This window comes from Mesoplodon mirus (genome assembly GCF_964341445.2).
Source record: "Mesoplodon mirus genome assembly, chromosome: 12".
Classification (NCBI taxonomy): Eukaryota; Metazoa; Chordata; class Mammalia; order Artiodactyla; family Ziphiidae; genus Mesoplodon; species Mesoplodon mirus.
The window spans coordinates 52096380-52116269 of NC_138988.1; the positions used below are offsets into that span (position 1 = coordinate 52096380).

The following is a 19890-nucleotide window of genomic DNA, read 5'->3' on the forward strand; positions in this document are numbered from 1 at the left end:
AGAACAGACTTGTGGCTGCCAAGGGGGAGGGGGTTAGGGGAGGGATGGAGTGGGAGTTTGGGGTTAGCAGATGCAAACTATTATATATAGAATGGGTAAACAACAAGGTCCTACTGTATAGCACAGGGAACTATATCCAATCTCCTGGGATAAATCATAATAGAAAAGAATATTAAAAAAAAAGAATGTTTGTATGTGTATAACTGAGTCACTTTGCTGTACAGCAGAGATTGGCACCACATTGCAAATCAACTACACTTCAATAAAATTAAAAAAAAAAAAAAAGCTGGTCTTTGTGATTCACAAAAGCAGGTGCCAATTCCTGAGCACAAACTGAAATGACAGGAGAAACTTTAAATGCTATCACAGCCAGGAGTATGAACCCTAATCCAATAATCTGTCTTCACTGATGTCTCTTCATCTCATCTGTGTGAAAGAGGAGAGGAGAGAAGGTTAGGAGTGCCTACTCTGTTCTACAGCATCCAGTCCAGTGCCAAGAACAACAAAATACAAGTGTTTGTATACATAAGTGCTCAAAACATTAAAATCCAAGTAAGAGAGAAAACTAATTTCCTAACATATAAATAGCATATATATTGAGGAACATATAACGATACACTATACATTATAATCCAAAACCATAAGCAGGTTCTTTTTTTAACTAATTTACTTATTTATGGCTGCATTGGGTCTTTGTTGCTGCGCACAGGCTTTCTCTAGTTGTGTCGAGCGGTGGCTACTCTTCATTGTGGTGGCTTCTCTTGTTGTGGAGCAGGGCTCTAGGTGCACGGGCTTCAGTAGTTGTGGTATGCAGGCTCAGTAGTTGTGGCTCATGGGCTCTAGAGCGCAGGCTCAGTAGCTGTGGCACACGGGCTTAGCTGCTTGTGGGATCTTCCTGGACCAGGGCTCGAACCCGTGTGCCCTTCACTAGCAGGTAGATGCTTAACCACTGCACCACTAGGGAAGTCCCATAAGTAGGTTCTGAGACAAGATGCCTGGTTTTGAAATCTGGCTGGGTGACTGGGGCAAGTTACTTTACCTCTCTGTGCCTCAATTTCCTCATCTCTCAAATGGGGAAAAGGTATTCTCCTTATAAGGTGGTTGTGATGGTTAATTAAGACACGTTAAGGTGCTTATAAAAATGTCTCACACAAAATGTACACAATAAATGTCAGCTCTCATTATTATTTAGATTCAATAGAAACAAGTGGCTAAACTGAAGAAACTTTCACTGAAAAATAGCTAAGCAGAGCTCCAAAATTCATGTGCAAAGTCATAAATATCAAATGCTAAAGCTGTATGTTTAGATTCAAGCATTTAATGAAGGGTTATGTTATGATCTCGAATACAGTTTGGGGGATTACAGAAGGAGCCTCCTCATCCCCGCTGCTATACCAACCATTCCCCTTTTCCCCTGGAGCCGAGGCATCATCTTACCACCCAATTAAATCCCTTCCATGAATTAAATTCTTAATGTTTGAAGATATACAAAAAGCAAAGCGTTTCTAAGTTTAGCAAAGCAACCACTAGTACATAAGTACAATAAAATGCTTTTATTTTAGAGTAAATAAAACTCTAAAATTTACAACAGTGAATCAAGGTGGACTGTAGGTCAGGATGGAAGGGGTAGACAAAGGAGAAGAAAAGGAAAATGGACAACAGGAGGAATATGAGACTTCAGAGAGAAAGCTGTGAATATGTAACTCCTGAATATTCTTTTTCTCCTTCCTATAATCATAAGGGCTTTTCACACAGATAACATGTAAAAGCAAGGCACTGCAACATTTAAAACACTTAGATTTTTGTAAAATTCATTTCCTGAAACTCTTGCTGGCTCCATTAATTTTCACTTAAAGCAATTCAGAATTTGAAAGAAACACACACAAAATAAAGAAGGCACTGCTGTTAATTTGTGGGTTATTTTTTTTTCCTGCTATCAACAGGCCACACACCTGGCGGTTGTTTTTCCAGAGTCAATGAGACACAGATCATCCACATTCCCTTACTACCTTAATTATTAAGAAAACGCAGAGCTAGCCAGGATTCCCATGGGCAGTTTCTCTCTCCAGAAGGCTGACTGCCACTTGGGGAGCACCCTGCATCCTCAGCTTATTAGCTCTTCCACTAACCCCTGCAGATAAGGAGCAAATCTATACGAAATTACGAACAGTTAAAGAAACTGTTTCTCAAACTAGGCGTTTTCTTATTCCCCACCCCCACTCCCTCTCAAATATTCTATACCAAAGGTGTGTCCCCAAGCAGAGAATCCAGCCCCTCTCTTCTTTCACACCCTTTGGAGGCTTCTGGAGAATTCACACATCTGGTTGGCAATTCCCTGAATCCTGCCTATTCAAGCCAATACCTGAGCTGAGTCTTCAGGTTAGGTTTTTAAAAAACGTGCTTAATGGGGACCAGGTGGGAATGTCCATTCACTCTCAAGTTTATTGAATAAAGGTAATGATTTAAGACGTTTACCACGCACTAATTATGAATTGAATCCCTGAGTGAGGGTGCTGCATGCACGAAAAAACTCCAGCTTAATGTCCCCATTTTTAAAAAGGAGGGAGGAATCTCCAAAATTACAAATTTAAATTTCCACATGCTAAAAAACCTGTCAGAATGATAAATTTCAAAGAAATACCTATTTGTATATTACTAACATAACTGCATAAAAACAAGACAGGAAGCACGTAGACTGCAATATAGCGTTGGTATGAATATATATGGCATATGATATTCATACATATCCTTTTTTATTTCTTTCTAACCACACCCTCTCTCAGTGGCTTCCTAGGCTCGCCGGGGCCAAACAGCGTCACGCTGTCCGGCGACCGGCCGGTTGAGGGTCCCAGCCAGGCACTCAAAGGTGAGAACGCGGCCCTGGGCAGCGGGCGGGCGCTCCGGCTCTCCAAGGGGTCCCCCTCCCGCGGGTCCGCCCAGTCCTGCTCTGCCCGGCAGCCCCGCAGGCCGCAGCCCGGCCTCTCTGCGACCCCGGCGCTGCCCGCCCCAGCCCATAAGGCGGCCGCCCTGCGACCCAGCCCGGGCGGGGAAGGGCCAGGCGGCCGGGCTGCAAGGGCCCCAAACTCACCATGGCCGAAGAGCCACAAGCGCGCCCACAGCCCAGAGTCACACGGCGCCGGCAACGCCCGTTGTCCTGGTGACGCCAACTGGGCGCCCCGCCCCGTCCCCTAGGTGGGCTCGGAGGCGGCTATTGGCTGCCGGACAGCACATGACGCGCAGGGGCGGTGCCCTTTGGACCGCCCCCCGCCCCCCACGACTCGGCTCTTGGGCGGGGCCTCTTTGGCTTTCCGCCTTTGCATCTGTCCCTCATCACCCTGATCACCTTGACATCCTTCACCTGACAGATGACCCAGCCGCAGACTGACCTGATGGGAAAGACCTTTATGGACTTACCTTATTTAAGAAACCTTATTTAAGTTACCTTGATTACACAGGTAACACATGATTATTTGAGACATTTTATTTATCTATGTAAATTTATTTATTTATTTATTTTTGGCTGCGTTGGGTCTTCGTTGCTGCACGCGGGCTTTCTCTAGTTGCAGTGAGCCGGGGCTACTCTTTGTTGTGGTGCACAGGCTTCTCACTGTGGTGGCTTCTCTCGTTACGGAGCACGGGCTCTAGGCGCATAGGCTTCAGTAGTTGTGGCTCACGGGCTCTAGAGCACAGGCTCAGTAGTTGTGGCGCACGGGCTTAGTTGCTCCGCGGCATGTGGGATCTTCCCGGACCAGGGCTCAAACTGTGTCCCCTGCATTAGCAGGCAGATTCTTAACCTGTGTGCCACTGGGGAAGTCCTGGAGACATTTTAAACAATAACGACTTAAAAAGAATAAAACCACACCAAATCTCAGCACCTGATATAACCACTGCTTATATTTTAGTCTATCTGCTTCCAAGCCCGCAACAAAATGTATATTATTATATTACATTGTATTCTTGGAAATGGAAGCAAACCATATGCACTTTTATTATCTACTTTTTTCAATTTAAAAATTATCCTTGCATGCCAATTCATGTGATAGCATTGTATGTATACACTCTAATTTATTAAATCATTCAGCAACTTGTTGGATGTTTTTAATATGGTTGACAGGAACTTTAGATACCCTCAAATCCAGCCCATTAAGTCTATGAAGAGACATACTCAACAGCAGATCTGACATCTCCCCTTGAACGTCTAATAGACATCCCACACTTAAATACAGCCCCAATAAGACTTTTGATCCAAGTTTCTTACTCTCCCTAAACAAATGGACAACTGTAGCCCTCAACAATCAACACCAGAAAGCCCTATGAAGAGGAAGAGAATTTGTAGTGATGGAAAGTAGATTACTGGTTGTTCACAGCTGGGGTAGGAGTGGTGGAGGAAGAGATAATAACTAAAGGGTACGAGGTTTCTTTTTGAGGTGATGAAAGTGTTCTAAAGTTGATTGTGGTGGTGGTTGCACACATCTATGAATATACTAAAAACCACTGCGTTATACAGTTTGTGTGAAATGCATAGTATATGAGTTATATTTCAATAAAGCTGTGTGGTTTTTTTGTTTTGTTTTTATAAATTTTAAAATTTATTTATTTATTTTAGGCTGAGCTGGGCCTTTGTTGCTGCATGCGGGCTTTCTCTAGTTCTGGTGAGTGAGGGCTACTCTTCGTTGCAGTGTGCGGGCTTCTCACTGTGGTGGCTTCTCTTGTTGCAGAGCACCAGCTCTAGGTGCGCGGACTTCAGTAGTTGTGGCACATGGGCTCAGTACTTGTGGCTTGCGGGCTCTAGAGTGCAGGCTCAGTAGTTGTGGCACACAGGCTTAGTTGCTCCGCGGCATGTGGGATCTTCCCGGACCAGGGCTCGAACCCGTGTCCCCTGCACTGGCAGGTGGATTCTTAACCACTGCACCACCATGGAAGCCCAAGCTGTGTTTTTTTAAAAGCTATGTTATTGCTCATACATACTCTCAACTTTAATTAATCTTGACAATTTGTCTTTGTATCAATATGATATATCCCTCTTTGGAACTTTTCACTTTGAATCCATTTATTCTTTTTTCCCCAGCTTTACTGAGGTATATTGACAATTTAAAATTGTACATATTTAAGGTGTACAACGTGATGATTTGATATATGTATCCACTGTGAAATAATGACAATTCAGTTAACATACCCATTACCTCACATAGTTACCACTATTTTTCTTTCTCTCTTTCTTTCAGTGATAACTCTTAAGATCTACCTTCTTAGCAAATGTGAAGTACACAAAACAGTATTGTTGACTATATTCACATTGTTATACATTAGATATCCAAAACCTATTCATCTTGCATAACTGAAATTTTGTACCCCTTGACCAGCATCTCCTCATTTCCCTCTACCCCCAACCCCTGGTAACCACCATTCCACTCTCTACCTCTGTGCGTCTGACTATTTTAGAATGCACATATAAGTGAGATCATGCAGTATTTGTCTTTCTGTGTCCAGTTTCTTTCAATTAGCATAGTATCCTCAAGGTTCATCCATGTCACAAACGGCAGGATTTTCTTCTTTTTAAACACTGAATAACATTCCATTGTATAATATATAGATTTCCCTTTCTAAAAGTTTATATGAATGTATTCATACAATAATTAGGATTTTGAAACTGGCTTCTTTCACTTAGCACATTTTCAAGATTCATCCAAGTTGTAGCATGTACCAGTACTTCATTCCTTTTTATGGTCAAATAATATTCCTTGAAAGGATATACCACAGTTTTGCTTATCCATTTGTTCACTGATGGTCATTTCCATCTTTTTGGCTGTCGTGAATAATGCTGCTATGAATATTTATGAACACTTTTTTTTTGACCATGCCATGTGGCATACAGGATCTTCCCTGACCAGGGATCAAACCCATGCCCCCTTCATTGGGAGCACAGAGTCTTAACCACTGGACCTCCAGGGAAGTCCTGAATACATTTTCATACAGACACGTGTTTCTGTTTCTCTTGGGTGTGTATCTAGGGTATATATCTAGAAGTAAAATTTCTGGGTCATAAGGTAACTCTGTTTCAGCATTTGAGGTACTGCCAGAGTGCTTTCCAAAGTGGCTGCACCATTTTATATTCCCACCAACAGTGTGTAAGGATACCAATTTCTCCACAGCCATGTCATATGTTGAAGAAAAAAGTAGTAAAAATGAAGGCAGTTTAAGACAATTAAAAAAATAAGCCACAGATTGGGAGAATGTATCTGCCAAACACATATCTGATAAAGAACTTGTATCCAGAATATACAAAGCACTTTTAAAACTCAACAATAAGAAAACAAACAACCCAACTTAAAAATGATCAAAAGATCTGAACAGACACTTCATCAAAGAAGATATACAGATGGCAAATAGCGTACGAAAAGATAATCAAGGGTGGCCAAGATGGCACAGGAGGAAGACCCTGAGCTCACCTCCTCCCATGGGCAAACCAAAATCATAACTATTTACAGAGCAACTATCTATGAGAACAAACTAAAGACCAGCAGAAAAGATTTTTCACAACTAAAGATATGAAAAAGGAACCATAATGAGATGGATAGGAGGGGCAAAGATGCAATATAGCCAAGACCCATACCCTCAGGTAGGTAACCCACAAATGAGAAGATAATCATAATTACAGAGGTTCTCCCCAAGGAGTTAGGGATCCTAGCCTCAGATTGGGCTCACCACCCTGGGGTACTGCACCAGGAAAACGAGTTCCCAGAACATCTGGCTTTGAAGGCCAGTGGAGCTTGCATAGGAGAGCCAGAGGGCTGTAGGAAACAAAGACTCTGCTCTTAAAGGGCACACACAAAATCTCACATACTCCAAGACTCGGCTGAGAGGCAGGAATTTCAAAGGAGCCTGGTTCAGATCCATTTGCTGACTTTGGAGAACCTCCGAAAGAGGCAGAAAGCAACCGAGACACCTCCTGGGGACACAGATGCTGCTAGTAGCCATTTGGGGGAGTTTGTCCTACCACAACGACACTGATGCAAGCACCATTCTGGAGTCCTCCCTCCAGCCCAGGGGTCCCTAACCCCTGGGCCACAGACCCGTAACAGTCCATGGCCTGTTAGGAATGGGGCCACGCAGCAGGAGGTGAGCGGTGGGCGAGCAAGTCAAGCTTCATCTGTATTTACAGCCGCTCCCCATTGCTTGCATTACCACCTGAGCTCTGCCTCGTTTCAGATCATCGGCAGCATTAGATTCTCATAGGAGCACGAACCCTGCGGTGAACTGCGCATGCGAGGGATGCAAACCCTACTGTGAAATGCACGTTCAAGGGATCTAGGCTGTGCACTCCTTATGAGAATCTAATGCCTGATGATCTGAGGTGGAGCTGAGGTGGTGATGCTAGCGCTGGGGAGTGGCTGCAAATACAGATTATCATTAGCAGAGAGGTTTGACTGCGTGTACATTAAAGTACATGCCCTTAACTCACATCTGTTTGCACAGCTCTGTGAGGAGATGGACGCAGAACACACACATCTTCTCTTATACACAGAAGTGAGATGGCTTTCTAAAGGTAGATCACTGGCCAGAGTTTTTGAGTTATGAGAGCTGCTCCAGAGACTTCTTTTAGAAAAACAGTCACCACTGGCAGCACATTTCAGTGACACAGAATGGGTCGCAAAACTTGCTTACTTGTGTCACATATTCAACCTGCTTAACGAACTCAATCTGTCACTTCAGGGGAGAATGACAACTGTGTTCAAGTCGGCAGATAAAGTGGCTGCATTCAAAGCCAAACTGGATTTATGGGGGCAACAAGTTAACTTTGGGATTCTTGACATGTTTCAAACATTAGCAGAGATTTTGAAAGAGACTGAGCCAGGGCCTTCTTTCTCCCAGCTGGTGCATGATCACCTATCTCAGCTTTCAAAAGAATTTGAGCATTACTTCCCAACCACAAAATACCCCTGAACTGGGAAGGAATGGATCCGTAACCCATTTGTGAATAAGCCAGGTGAATTGACTTTGTGCTAGAAGAGAATCAACTGCTTGAAATCACAAATGATGGTGACCTTAAAAGTATGTTTGAGACAACTTCAAATCTCCATACGTTCTGGGTTAAAGTTAAGGCAGAATATCCTGAGATTACCACAAAAGCACTGAAAAGCCTGCTTCCATTTCCAACATCCTATCTCTGTGAAGCAGGGTTTTCTGCAGTGACAGCAACCAAAACGGATTACGGAGTACACTTGACATAAGCAACACACTTTGGGTGTCACTGTCTCCCATCACCCCCAGATGGGACCATCTAGTTGCAGGAAAACAAGCTCAGGGTTCCCACTGATTCTGCATTATGGTGAGTTGTATAATTATTTCATTATATATTACAATGTAATAATAATAGAAATAAAGTGCACAATAAATGTAATGCGCTCAAATCATCCCAAAACCACCCCCCAACCCAGGTCCGTGGAAAAACTGTCTTCCACGAAACCAGTTCCTGGGGTCAAAAAGATTGGCAGCCCATTTCAGTGACACAGAATGGGTCGCAAAACTTACTTACTATTGTAACAAGTAAGGTTGGGGACCCTATTATCTCCAGGGGCTTACCCACCCACCAGCAGGCTGGCAACAGAGCCGGGGCCCCCTGGACTCCAAATAGCCAAAACAATCTTGAGAAAGAAGAACAAAGCTGTAGGAATCATGCTCCCTGATTTCAAATTACACTACAAAGCTACAGTGATCAAAACAGTATGGTACCAGAACAAATACAGACACATAGATCAACGGAACATAACAGAGAGCCCAGAAATGAACCCACATTTATAAGGGAAATTAATAACTTGCCCTACAACAAAGGAGTCAAGAATATACAATGAGAAAATGAGAACTTCTTCAATAAATGGTGTTGGGGAAACTGGACAGATACATACAAAAGAATCAAACTGGACTACTCTCTCACACCATACAAAAAAAAAAAACTCAAAATGGATTAAAGACTTAAGGGAATTCCCTAGCAGTCCAGTGGTTAGGACTCCATGCTCTCACTGCCAAGGGCCTGGGTTCAGTCCCTGGTCAGGAAACTAAAATCACACAAGCCACGCAGTGTGGCAAAAATAATTAATTTTAAAAAATTTTAAAAAGAACTTAAATATAAGTCCTGAAACCATAAAACTCCTAGAGGAAAACATAGGCTGTAAGCTCTTAGTCATTGGTCTTAGTAATGGTTTTTTGGATATGTCTCCCTAGGCAAAGGAAACAAAGGCAAAAATAAACAAATGGGACTACATTAAACTGAAAAGCACACAGCAAAGGAGACTATCAACAAAATGAAAAGACCACCTATTGAATGGCAGAAGAGTTCCCAAAACATATATCTGATAAGGGGTTAATATCCAAAATATGCAAAGAACTTATATGACTCAACATCAACAAACAACCCAATTAAAACAAAAACAAACAAACAAACAAAATGGGCAGAGCACCTGAATAGACATTTTTCCAAATAACACATACAGACAGCCAACACGCACAGGAGAAGATGCTCAACATCACTACTCATCAGAAAAATACAAAGCAAAACCACAATGAGATACCACCTCACACCTGTCAGAATGGCTATTATCAAAAAGACAACAAATAACAAGTGCTGCCAAGGATGTGGAGAAAAGGGAACCCTTGTGCACTGTTAATGGGAATGTAAATTGGTACAGCCACTGTGGAAAACAGTATGGAGGTTCCTCAAAAAATTAAAAATAGAACTACCATATGATCCAGGAATTCCACTTCAGGGTATTCTTCTGAAGGGAAACAAAAACACTAATTTGAAAAGATATATGCACTCTTATGTTCACTGAAACATTATTTACAATAGCCAAGATATGGAAGCAATCTAAGTGTCCATCAACAGATGAATGGATAAAGAACATGTAGGATATAGAGAGAATAGAATATTACTCAGCTATTAAAAAAAAAAGAACGAAATCTTGACATTTGGGACAACATGGATAGACCTGCAGAGTATTATGCTAAGTGAAACAATAAGTCACACAGAAAAAGACAAATACTGTATGATATCACTTATATGAGGAATCTAAAAAAACAGATTACCATAACCAAACAGAAGCAGAGTCATAGATACAGAGAACAAACTAATGACTGCCAGAGGGGAGTGGTGTGGGGGGATGAGTGAAATAGGTGAGGGAGATTAAGAGGTACAAACTTCAAGTTGTAAAATAAATCAATCACAGGAATATAATGTACAGCTTGGGGAATATAGTAACATTGTAATAACTTTGTATGGTAACAGTAACTAGACTTATCATGGTGATTGCTTTGTAATATACAAAAAATATTGAATCACTATGTTGTACACCTGAGAACATAATATGGTAAGTAAGTTATACTTCCATAAAAAAGAAAAGAACAAACTCCACACAGTCAGGTAGCTGCCCACCCATTAGAGAAGCCTGGAGGTTTATTACCTGGAGAAGGTAAAACAGGTTGGGGAGGAGTAGGAGGTAAGGTAAAACAGGTAAGACCCCTTTCTGAAAACAGAGGGATTAGGTAAATGCTTACATGTTGAACAGTAAGTAATCACCTCTTTTTTATTTTTTAATTTTTATTGGAGTATAGTTGATTTACAATGTTGTATTAGTTTCAGGTGTACAGCAAAGTGAATCTGTTATACATATACATATATCCACCCTTTTTTAAGATTCTCTTCCTATACAGCCCATTACAGAGTATTTAGTAGAGTCCCTGTGCTATACAGTAGGTCCTTATTAGTTATCTATTTTATATACAGTAGTGTGTATATGTCAATCCCAATCTTCCAATTTATCCCTCCCACTCCCCTTACCCCCTGGTAACCTTAAATTTATTTTCTACATCTTTATTTCTGTTTTGTAGATAAGGTCATCTGTACCTTTTTTTTTAATTCCACATATAAGTGATATCATATGATATTTGTCTTTCTCTGTCTGACTTACTTCTCTCAGTATGACAATCTCTAGGTCCATCCAGGTTGCTGCAAATGGCATTATTTCATTCTTTTCTACGGCTGAGTAATAGTCCCTTGTATATCTGTACCACATCTCCTTTATCCATTCCTCTGTTGATGGACATTTAGGTTGCTTCCATGTCCTGGCTATTGTAAACAGTGCTGCAATGAACATTGGGGCGCACATGCCTTTTTGTATTATGCCAAATGATTATATCTTTTCGAATTATGGCTTTCTCTGGATATATGCCCAGGAGTGGGATTGCTGGATCATACGCTAACCCTACAAGACAACTACTAGAGCTCATCAATGAATTTGGTAAAGTTGCAAGATACAAAATTAATACACAGAAATCTCTTGCATTCCTATACACTAACAATGAAAGATCAGAAAGAGAAATCAAGGAAACAATCCCATTTACCATCTCATCAAAAAGAATAAAATACCTAGGAATATACCTACCTAAGGAGGCAAAAGACCTGTACTCAGAAAACTATAAGATTCCGATAAAAGATAACACAAACAGATAGACAGATATACCATTTTCTTGGATTGGAAGAATCAATATTGTGAAAATGACTACACTACCCAAAGCAATCTACAGATTCAATGCAATCCCTATCAAATTACCAATGTCCTTTTTCACAGAATTAGAACAAAAAACTTCACAATTTGTATGGAAACACAAAAGACCCCAAACAGCCAAAGCAATCTTGAGGAAAAAAATGCAGAACTATTGGAATCAGGCTCCCTGACTTCAGACTATATTACAAAGCTACAGTAATCAAAACAGTATGCTACTGGCACAAAAACAGAAATATAGATCAGTGGAACAGGATAGAAAGCCCAGAGATAAACCCACGCACCTATGGTCACCTAATCTATGACAAAGGAGGCAAGAATATACAATGGAGAAAAGACAGTCCCTTCAATAAGTGGTTCTGGGAAAACTGGACAGCTACATGTAAAAGAATGAAATTAGAATGCTCCCTAATACCATACATAAAAATAAACTCAAAATGGATTCAAGACCTAAATGTAAGGCCAGATACTATAAAACTCTTAGAGGAAAACATAGGCTGAACACTCTCTGATGTAAATCTCAGCAAGATCTTTTTTGATCCACTTCCTAGAGTAATGAAAATTAAAACAAAAATAAACAAATGGGACCTAATTAAACTTAAAAGCTTTTGCATAGCAAAGGAAACCATAAACAAAACAAAAAGACAACTCTTAGAATGGGAGAAAATATTTGCAAACAGAGCAACCGACAAGGGATTAATCTCCAAAATATACATCAACTCATTCAGCTCAATACCAAAACAAACAAACAAACAACCCAATCAAAAAATGGGTGGAGAATCTAAATACACATTTCTCCAAAGACATACAGATGGTTAAAAAGCACATGAAAAGAAGCTCAACATCACTAACTATTAGAGAAATGCAAATCAAAACTACAATGAGGTATCACCTCACACTAGTCAGAATGGCCATCATTAAAAAATCTACATACAGGGCTTCCCTGGTGGCGCAGTGGTTGAGAGTCCGCCTGCCGATGCAGGGGATATGGGTTCGTGCCCCAGTCCGGGAGGATCCCGCATGCCGCGGAGCGGGTGGGCCCGTGAGCCATGGCCGCTGGGCCTGCGCGTCCGGAGCCTGTGCTCCACGGCGGGGGAGGCCACGGCAGTGGGAGGCCCACATATCAAAAAATAAAAAATAAAAAAATCTACATACAAACAATAAATGCTTGAGAGGGTGTGGAGAAAAGGAAAACCCCCTACACTTTTGGTGGGAATGTAAACTGGTACAGACACCATGGAGAACTGTATGGAGGTTCCTTAAATCACCTCTTAATTTATATTTTTTTAAATATGAATTTTCATATGTGAAGTTTGTTAACTATAACTAAACTAATACTTTTCAGAATTCAGAAAGCGTGTCTATGCTTATTTTTTTGTTTGTTGAAAGTATACTGTATGTATATATACATTCTGAGTAGGGTCTGTGGCAGCCCCCTGTAATTAAACAAATTAATATTTCTGCAGTGAAATATATGAATGAATAGTCACAGTAAGTGTGATAAATGAGGAGTAAAATTACCCTGTCTGTTTGGGTGAAGTTTTGCTGCCAACTTAGTTTTCATGCTAAACATTTAAAAACCAAAAGAAAAGAAAAACAATATTTGGTTTTCAGAACTTCCGGTATTTCAGAAATCTAGAAATGGAATTATGAATACGTACTTGGATATAGGGGCTACTACCCTTCTATCATGATGAAATTTAAAAAATAAGCTACTCAAGTTTTCTGTGCCTTATTTGCTTCTATAGACCAAGTTAAAGTATGGCAAACATCTCTGGAATTAGATAATAAAATGTTCAAGTTATTTTTAAAAAAAAGAAAGAAAAGCTGCTCAACATCATATATCATACAGAAATTGTAAAGTAAAATAACAATGAAATAGGGACTTCCCTGGTGGCACAGTGGTGAAGAGTCCACCTGCCAATGCAGGGGACACAGCTTTGATCCCTGGTCTGGGAAGATCCCATATGCCACGGAGCAGCTAAGCCTGTGTGCCACAACTACTGAGCCTGCACTCTAGAGCCCGTGAGCCACAACTACTGAAGCCCGTGCGCCTAGAGCCTGTGCTCTGTAACAAGAGAAGCCATCGCAATGAGAAGCCTGTACATCGCAAGGAAGAGTAGCCCCCACTCGCCACAACTAGAGAAAGCCCATATGCAGCAATGAAGACCTAACACAGCCAAAAATAAATAAAATTAATTAATTAATTTAAAAATAACAATGAAATAACATTACATACCTATTAGAATGGCTAAAATCCGAAACACTGACAGTACCAAACATTGGTGAAGTTGTAAAGCAAGAGGAACTGTTATTTTTTTGCTGGTGGGAAGGCAAAATAGTAAAGTCACTTTGGAAGACAGGTTAGTAGTTTTTTATAAAACTAAACACACTCTTACCATATGACCCAGCATTTTGTGCTCCTTGGTATTTACTCAAAATTTACGCAAATCAGTTAAGAACTTATGTCCACAGAAAAACCTGCATACAAAGTTTATAGCAGCTTTATTCATAATTGCCAAAATTTGGAAGCAAACAAGATGTACTTCAGTAGGTCAACAGATAAGCTGTGGTACATCCATTCAATGGAATATTGTCAGCATAAAAAATAAATGAGTTAAAAATCATGAAAAGACATGGAAAAGCCTTAAATGTCTATTCTAAGTAAAAGAAGCCAATCTGAAAAAGTTACACGCTATATTACTCCAGGTATACGACATTTTGCAAAAGGTAGAGACAGTAAAAAGATCAGTGGTTGCCAGGGACTCAAGAGGTGAAGGGAGAGAGAGGGGGGAGCACAGGGAATTATTAAAACAGTAACTATTCTGTATGATACTGTAATGGTGGATACGTGACATACATTTGTCAAACCCATAGAACTATACAACACAAAGAATGAACCCTAATGTAAGCTATGGACTTTAGTTAATAATAAAACATTGGTTAATCAAGTGTAACAAATGAAGTGAATATTGAAATAAAGTGAGTCACATGAATTTTTTGGTTTCCCAATGTATATAAAAGTTATTTTTATGCGATACTGTAGTCTAAGTGTGCAATAGCAGTATGTCTAAAGAAACAATGTACATACCTTAGTGTAAAAGTACTGTATTATTCACAAATGCTAACCATAATTTGAGCCTTCAGTGAGTCATAATCTTTTTGTTGGAGGGTTTGAGATATTTCGAGAATTACCAAAATGTAACACAGAAACATGAAGTGAGCACCTAGCTCAATGCAGGGTTGCCACAAAACTTCAACTATTTGTGAACATCTTCACAATAAAGCCAAGTGAAAATGAGGTATGTCTGTGTGTGTGCTCACCCATGCACTCTGTGTTACCTCTCTGTATATGTATAAAAAGAAACGGTGAGTTTATACTGATGCTTTGGATTTCAGTCTAGCACCACAGACATTCCTCCTTGGCATACAGTAAATTCTTTCTCCAGCAGTGAGAAACTTGGTTATCATGATCTACAAGACATGTACTTATTTTTTCAACTCTAGTATACATGTAAAATAGTTTCAGGATTACAAATACACATCCCCGTAAGAAACAAACTTACCAACTAGAGTATATTTTTTCCTACAGTTCTTTTTGTCTTTGAGTATTTCAGTATTCATTCAAAACACTGTTTTCCAAAGTTACGCAGGTAAGCAACTTTTTTTACCCACCCAATTCAGTGTGGTTATGTCGAATATAATAAATATGTTATATAGAATTAGATTCATTTGTCATACTCTGAATTCCATGTTGGTGGTTGACTTAAAATAATTGCCCACAGTAAAATTTTCTCCTCTTGATTTATAGTTCTATGGCTTTTGGCAAATACATAAAATTGTGTATCTACCACAGAACCATATAAAACAGTTCCATCATGCCCCAAATTCCCTCATTGTAACCTTTGATAGTCAACCTCTTCTCCCACATCCACCCCCTAGCAACTACTGATCTATTTTCCATCCCTATAGTCTTGCCTTTTTAAGAATGTCATATAAATGGAATCATACAGTATATAGCCTTTTGGATTTTTCACTTAGCAGAGTGCATTTAAGATTCATCCATGTCATTATGTGAATCAATAATCCATTCCTTTTACTGCTGAGTAGTATTCCATTGTGTGGACATACCCCAGTTTTGTTTATCCATTCACCTGTTGGAGGACATCTGGGTTGTTTCCAGTCTTTGACAATTCCGAATAAAGCTGCTAAAAGTACTCACATACAGATTTTTGTGTGAACATTAGTTTTCAACTCACTTGGATCGATAATCAGGACTGGGATTTCTGAGTTATAGGGAAAAGTATTCAATATCTCATCGTTAAGCATGATGTTAGCTGTAGAGTTTTTATAGCTTTATTTAGTTAATGAACTTTCCTTCTATTCCTAATTTGCTAGGAGGTTTTGGGGGTTTTTGTTTTGTCTTGTTTTACTAAATGTGTACTGAATTTTGTCCAGGGCTTTCTCAGAGTTCTCTGATACTTGCTTTTTCTATTCTGTCCATAGTATTTTTTTTTTTTTTTAGTTCTTATTTATTTATTTGGCTGCGTTGGGTCTTAGTTGCAGCACACAGGATCTTTGCTGCAGTGCGAGGGCTTCTCTCTAGTTGTGGGGTTTTTCTCTCTCTCGTTGTGGCGCATGGGCTCCAGAGCGCATGGGCTCTGTAGTTTTTGCCACACCCGGGCTCTGGCGTTGAGGCGCATGGGCTTAGTTGCCCTGCAACATGTGGGTTCCCTGACCAGGGATCGAACCCGCATCCCCTGCATTGGAAGCCAGATTCTTTACCACTGGACCACTGGGGAAGTCCCTGTCCACAGTATTTTACTGCAATAAAACACAGGTAGACTGTAGGAGGCATACTCCATCTTGGTCAGCATCAGAAGTCCTCAAAGTCTTTGGACTTCCCTGGCAACACTCAGTGCAGGAAAATAATAATAAAAATAATAAGACAGAAAAGAAAGTAGTCCTCAAAGTCTAATTTTAGCTGATAGTTCCTCCTCCCCGCTGTCTTCTTCATCAGTTTCGGTGCGCTACAACAAAGTACTATAGACTGTCTGGCTTATAAACAACAAAAATTTATTTCTCACAATTTATTTCTACTTATTCTAGTTGTGGAGGCTAGAAATCTGAGATCAGGGTGCCAGCACAGTCATGTTCTAGTGAGGGCTGTCTTCCAGGTTGCAGACTGCTGTCCTCTCACTGTATCCTCACATGGTGGGTAGAGGGTGAGGAAGCTCTCTGAGGTCCCTTTTATAAGGGCACTAATCCCACTAACACCATCACATTAGGAGTTAGGGTTAGGGTATAGCTTTCTTTGTGTTTATCCTGCATGGCTTTGTCTGTCCTCTAGGATCTGTGGCTTGATATCCTTTTTTTTTAATTTCTTGGCCGTGCCACACAGCATGAGGGATCTTAGTTCCCTGACCAGGGTTTGAACCCGTGTCCCCTGCAGTGGAAGCGCAGAGTCTTAACCACTGGACTGCCAGGGAACTCCCCTTGATATCTTATCAACTGAGAAAAACTCTCAGCCATAATCTCTCTTTTTTTTTTTTATTTGGTTGTGCTGGGTCTTAGTTGCAGTAGGCAGGCTCCTTAGTTGCAGCTCATAGGCTCCTTAGTTGCAGCATGTGCTCCTTAGTTGTGGCAGGCTCCTTAGTTGTGACATGCACACTCTTAGTTGTGGCATGCATGTGGAATCTAGTTCCTTGACCAGGGATCGAACCTGGGCCCCCTGTATTGGGAGCACGGAGTCTTAACCACTGCACCACCAGGCAAGTCCCCCATAATCTCTTAAAATATTTTTCTGCTCCATTCTTCCTCTCTTTTCCTTCTCTCACTTAAGGTATCATATGATTGATCTTCACACAGAATTCTCTATATCTATTATTTTCTTTTTTATCTTATATTTTCTTCCTTTTGTCTCTTTATGCTTCATTCTAGATATTTTCTTCCAACATATCTTCCAGTTCACTAAATCTTTGTTCAGCAATGTTTACTCTTCTGTTGAAAATATTCATTATTTTTTTCAATTATAATTTTTAGTTGGAGACTTTACATTTTTATATTTTTATAGTTTCTAGTACTCTGCCATATTTCTCAGACTTGAATAGGGTTTTTAAAGTCTGAATCTGATAGCTCCAATATCTGGTTTCTCTGGGGGTCTCTTCTTATCATCTGTTGTTTCTGCTGGTTTTCATTGTTTGTTTTTTTCCTTTTTGTCTCTCATGTGCCTGTTTTAATTGTAGATCAGATATCTACTTGCAAAATTGTTTGTAGACTAATTTGTTCCCCAGAATGAAGTATTCTTCCTCCAGAGAACATATATTTATTTCTGGTAGGCACATGCATGCCCAAGTAACACGAGTTCACTTTAAACCAAATTCATGACTGAGATTATTCAAAGCTGAGTTGCAATTTCTGCAAGAACCAGTCTTTTTTTTTGTATAACCTTATCACTAATGTGAAGCATTGAGGTCCCAACACAAAGCAAAGAAACACCCCTTCATGGTTGCAGTGTGTCATTTTCCAGTTTCCTTAGCCTAACAAGGCTATGAAAACAATTCAGTTTCTCATCCTCTCAGGAGCCCCCTCTAAAATGAGTAAATAATCCCCCAGGGGGAAAAAGGTCTTAATCTCTATGATATCTCTGAGCACCTGCCCTTCCATAGATCAGAGTCTAACAATTATTCACTATCTTATTGGGTGCTTAATGTCTTTAAGTAAATGTTATCAAATTTTGCACAGGTTTTTAAATGTCCCTTATCCTCAAGAAGAAACTAATCTATTTCACCATGACCAGAAGAGAAAATTCCTTTAAACCTTTTCTACTCACTAGATGTAGAGATTTAGATTTAGATTTAGATATAGATAGTATAGACATAGAGAGAACTACATAGATATGTTGTAGATATATAGATACAATATAGTATTGTCTTGAGTGTATTTTAATTTTTCACAAGAATAGTATACTCAGTAATTTTGTTTTCTCAACAGTATGCTGAGACTTCTATATTAATAGAACATATAGATCTGCCTCATTCTTTTCTGAATAGTATCCACTGAACTCATAACAGTGGATATCTCTGGTTAGGGCAAGGGTTTGTCTTTCATAGAGTTGGCAGTCAAAGGATACTTCGGCTTTTATATAATGTTTTGATTTTTCATAAGTGAATGAACTTATTTTGACTCATGTAATTTTAAATTTCAAGAATTATTAGAGTTATACTGATGAAAGGACATTCTGGAGTAAGAACAGAAGACCTCTGGATAAGTGAGTATCATTTTGCCAGACAACTTCTTTGGCATTTAGGGATTATTTTTAACATACTGTGTTGATAGTGGCTTTTCCTCTGCAGTGTTTCAAAAGATCCTACTACTACTCCATTTTTTCCCCTAATAATTTGGTCAATATCACCACCTAATCAATCCATATAATGCCCTCTATTCACATAACAGAACCTTTTCCCCTGAACACTGAGTCATTCTTTCCATCTTTTTCCCCTTTTTGCTTCTGCAGGCACACATTGTGCATTTTTGTTGAATCTGGAGAAGGTGAAGTTAAGAATTTATTTTTTCATCTGAAGGAAGATAAAGTTCCTTAAAAACCAAGTCCAAATAGCTGCAGAGCAATCCTTTTATTTGTTCATTTACTCTTACACAGACTATTTGGCAGGGCCCTCTTAAAAGTGAGTAGACAGGAAAATATGCTGACAAAGAACAGTGGGATTCTAATTATTCTCCCAAGGCTATTCCTACTTTTTAAAAATAAATTAAAGCAAGCTTGACCACCTTTTTTATGGATGACATAAAAAGTAAACAGGCACTAAGACAGCAGATGGCATGCCTAGCAACACAAGATGCAGATAATGCAAGTCTTCCCGGAGCAGGGATGCCCTTCTGGCATTAATTCAATGTCTGGTGGGTCCCTCAGTGGCTATATGCCTATATAGTATCTGCCATGTGCTCTGGCTGCCCTCTCTTGATCACAACCCAGCATCATCCCTAGATTTCAGCTGTCAACCTCCTCCAACTTGAATTTTCCTTGGGACTGCTTTTCAACTTCTTGTTTCCCCATCACTTGTTTGTTGAATGAATGAGAGCTAAGCAATTTGCCCACGTTCACAGTACTACCAAGTGGCAGAACCCACTTGTTTTCCTGTTCACCACCCTGATACCCACTGTAGGGAATGGAGGAGAAAGACAAAATATAACTCTCCCCTTTTCCCCACTACCTATCTGGGTCCAAGTCAGTTCTAGGTAAGTGCCTGGAAAATTGTCCTGTGTACATTCCTACTGTTATTTGTAGATGACTTAACCTAATTGCTGTTGATTT

General features: G+C 40.0%; 1 protein-coding gene across 1 annotated transcript in view; it reads right to left on the reverse strand.

Moving 5' to 3' along the window:
* The window catches only part of FBXL2 (F-box and leucine rich repeat protein 2), an 84402-nt gene extending 81238 nt beyond the window's left edge, over window positions 1-3164 (reverse strand). The window contains 1 exon segment of the mRNA XM_082637155.1: window positions 3089-3164. Coding sequence (XP_082493281.1) covers window positions 3089-3091 — 3 coding nt within the window. The 5' untranslated portion in view covers window positions 3092-3164.
* Between the last annotated feature and the right edge of the window lie 16726 nt (window positions 3165-19890).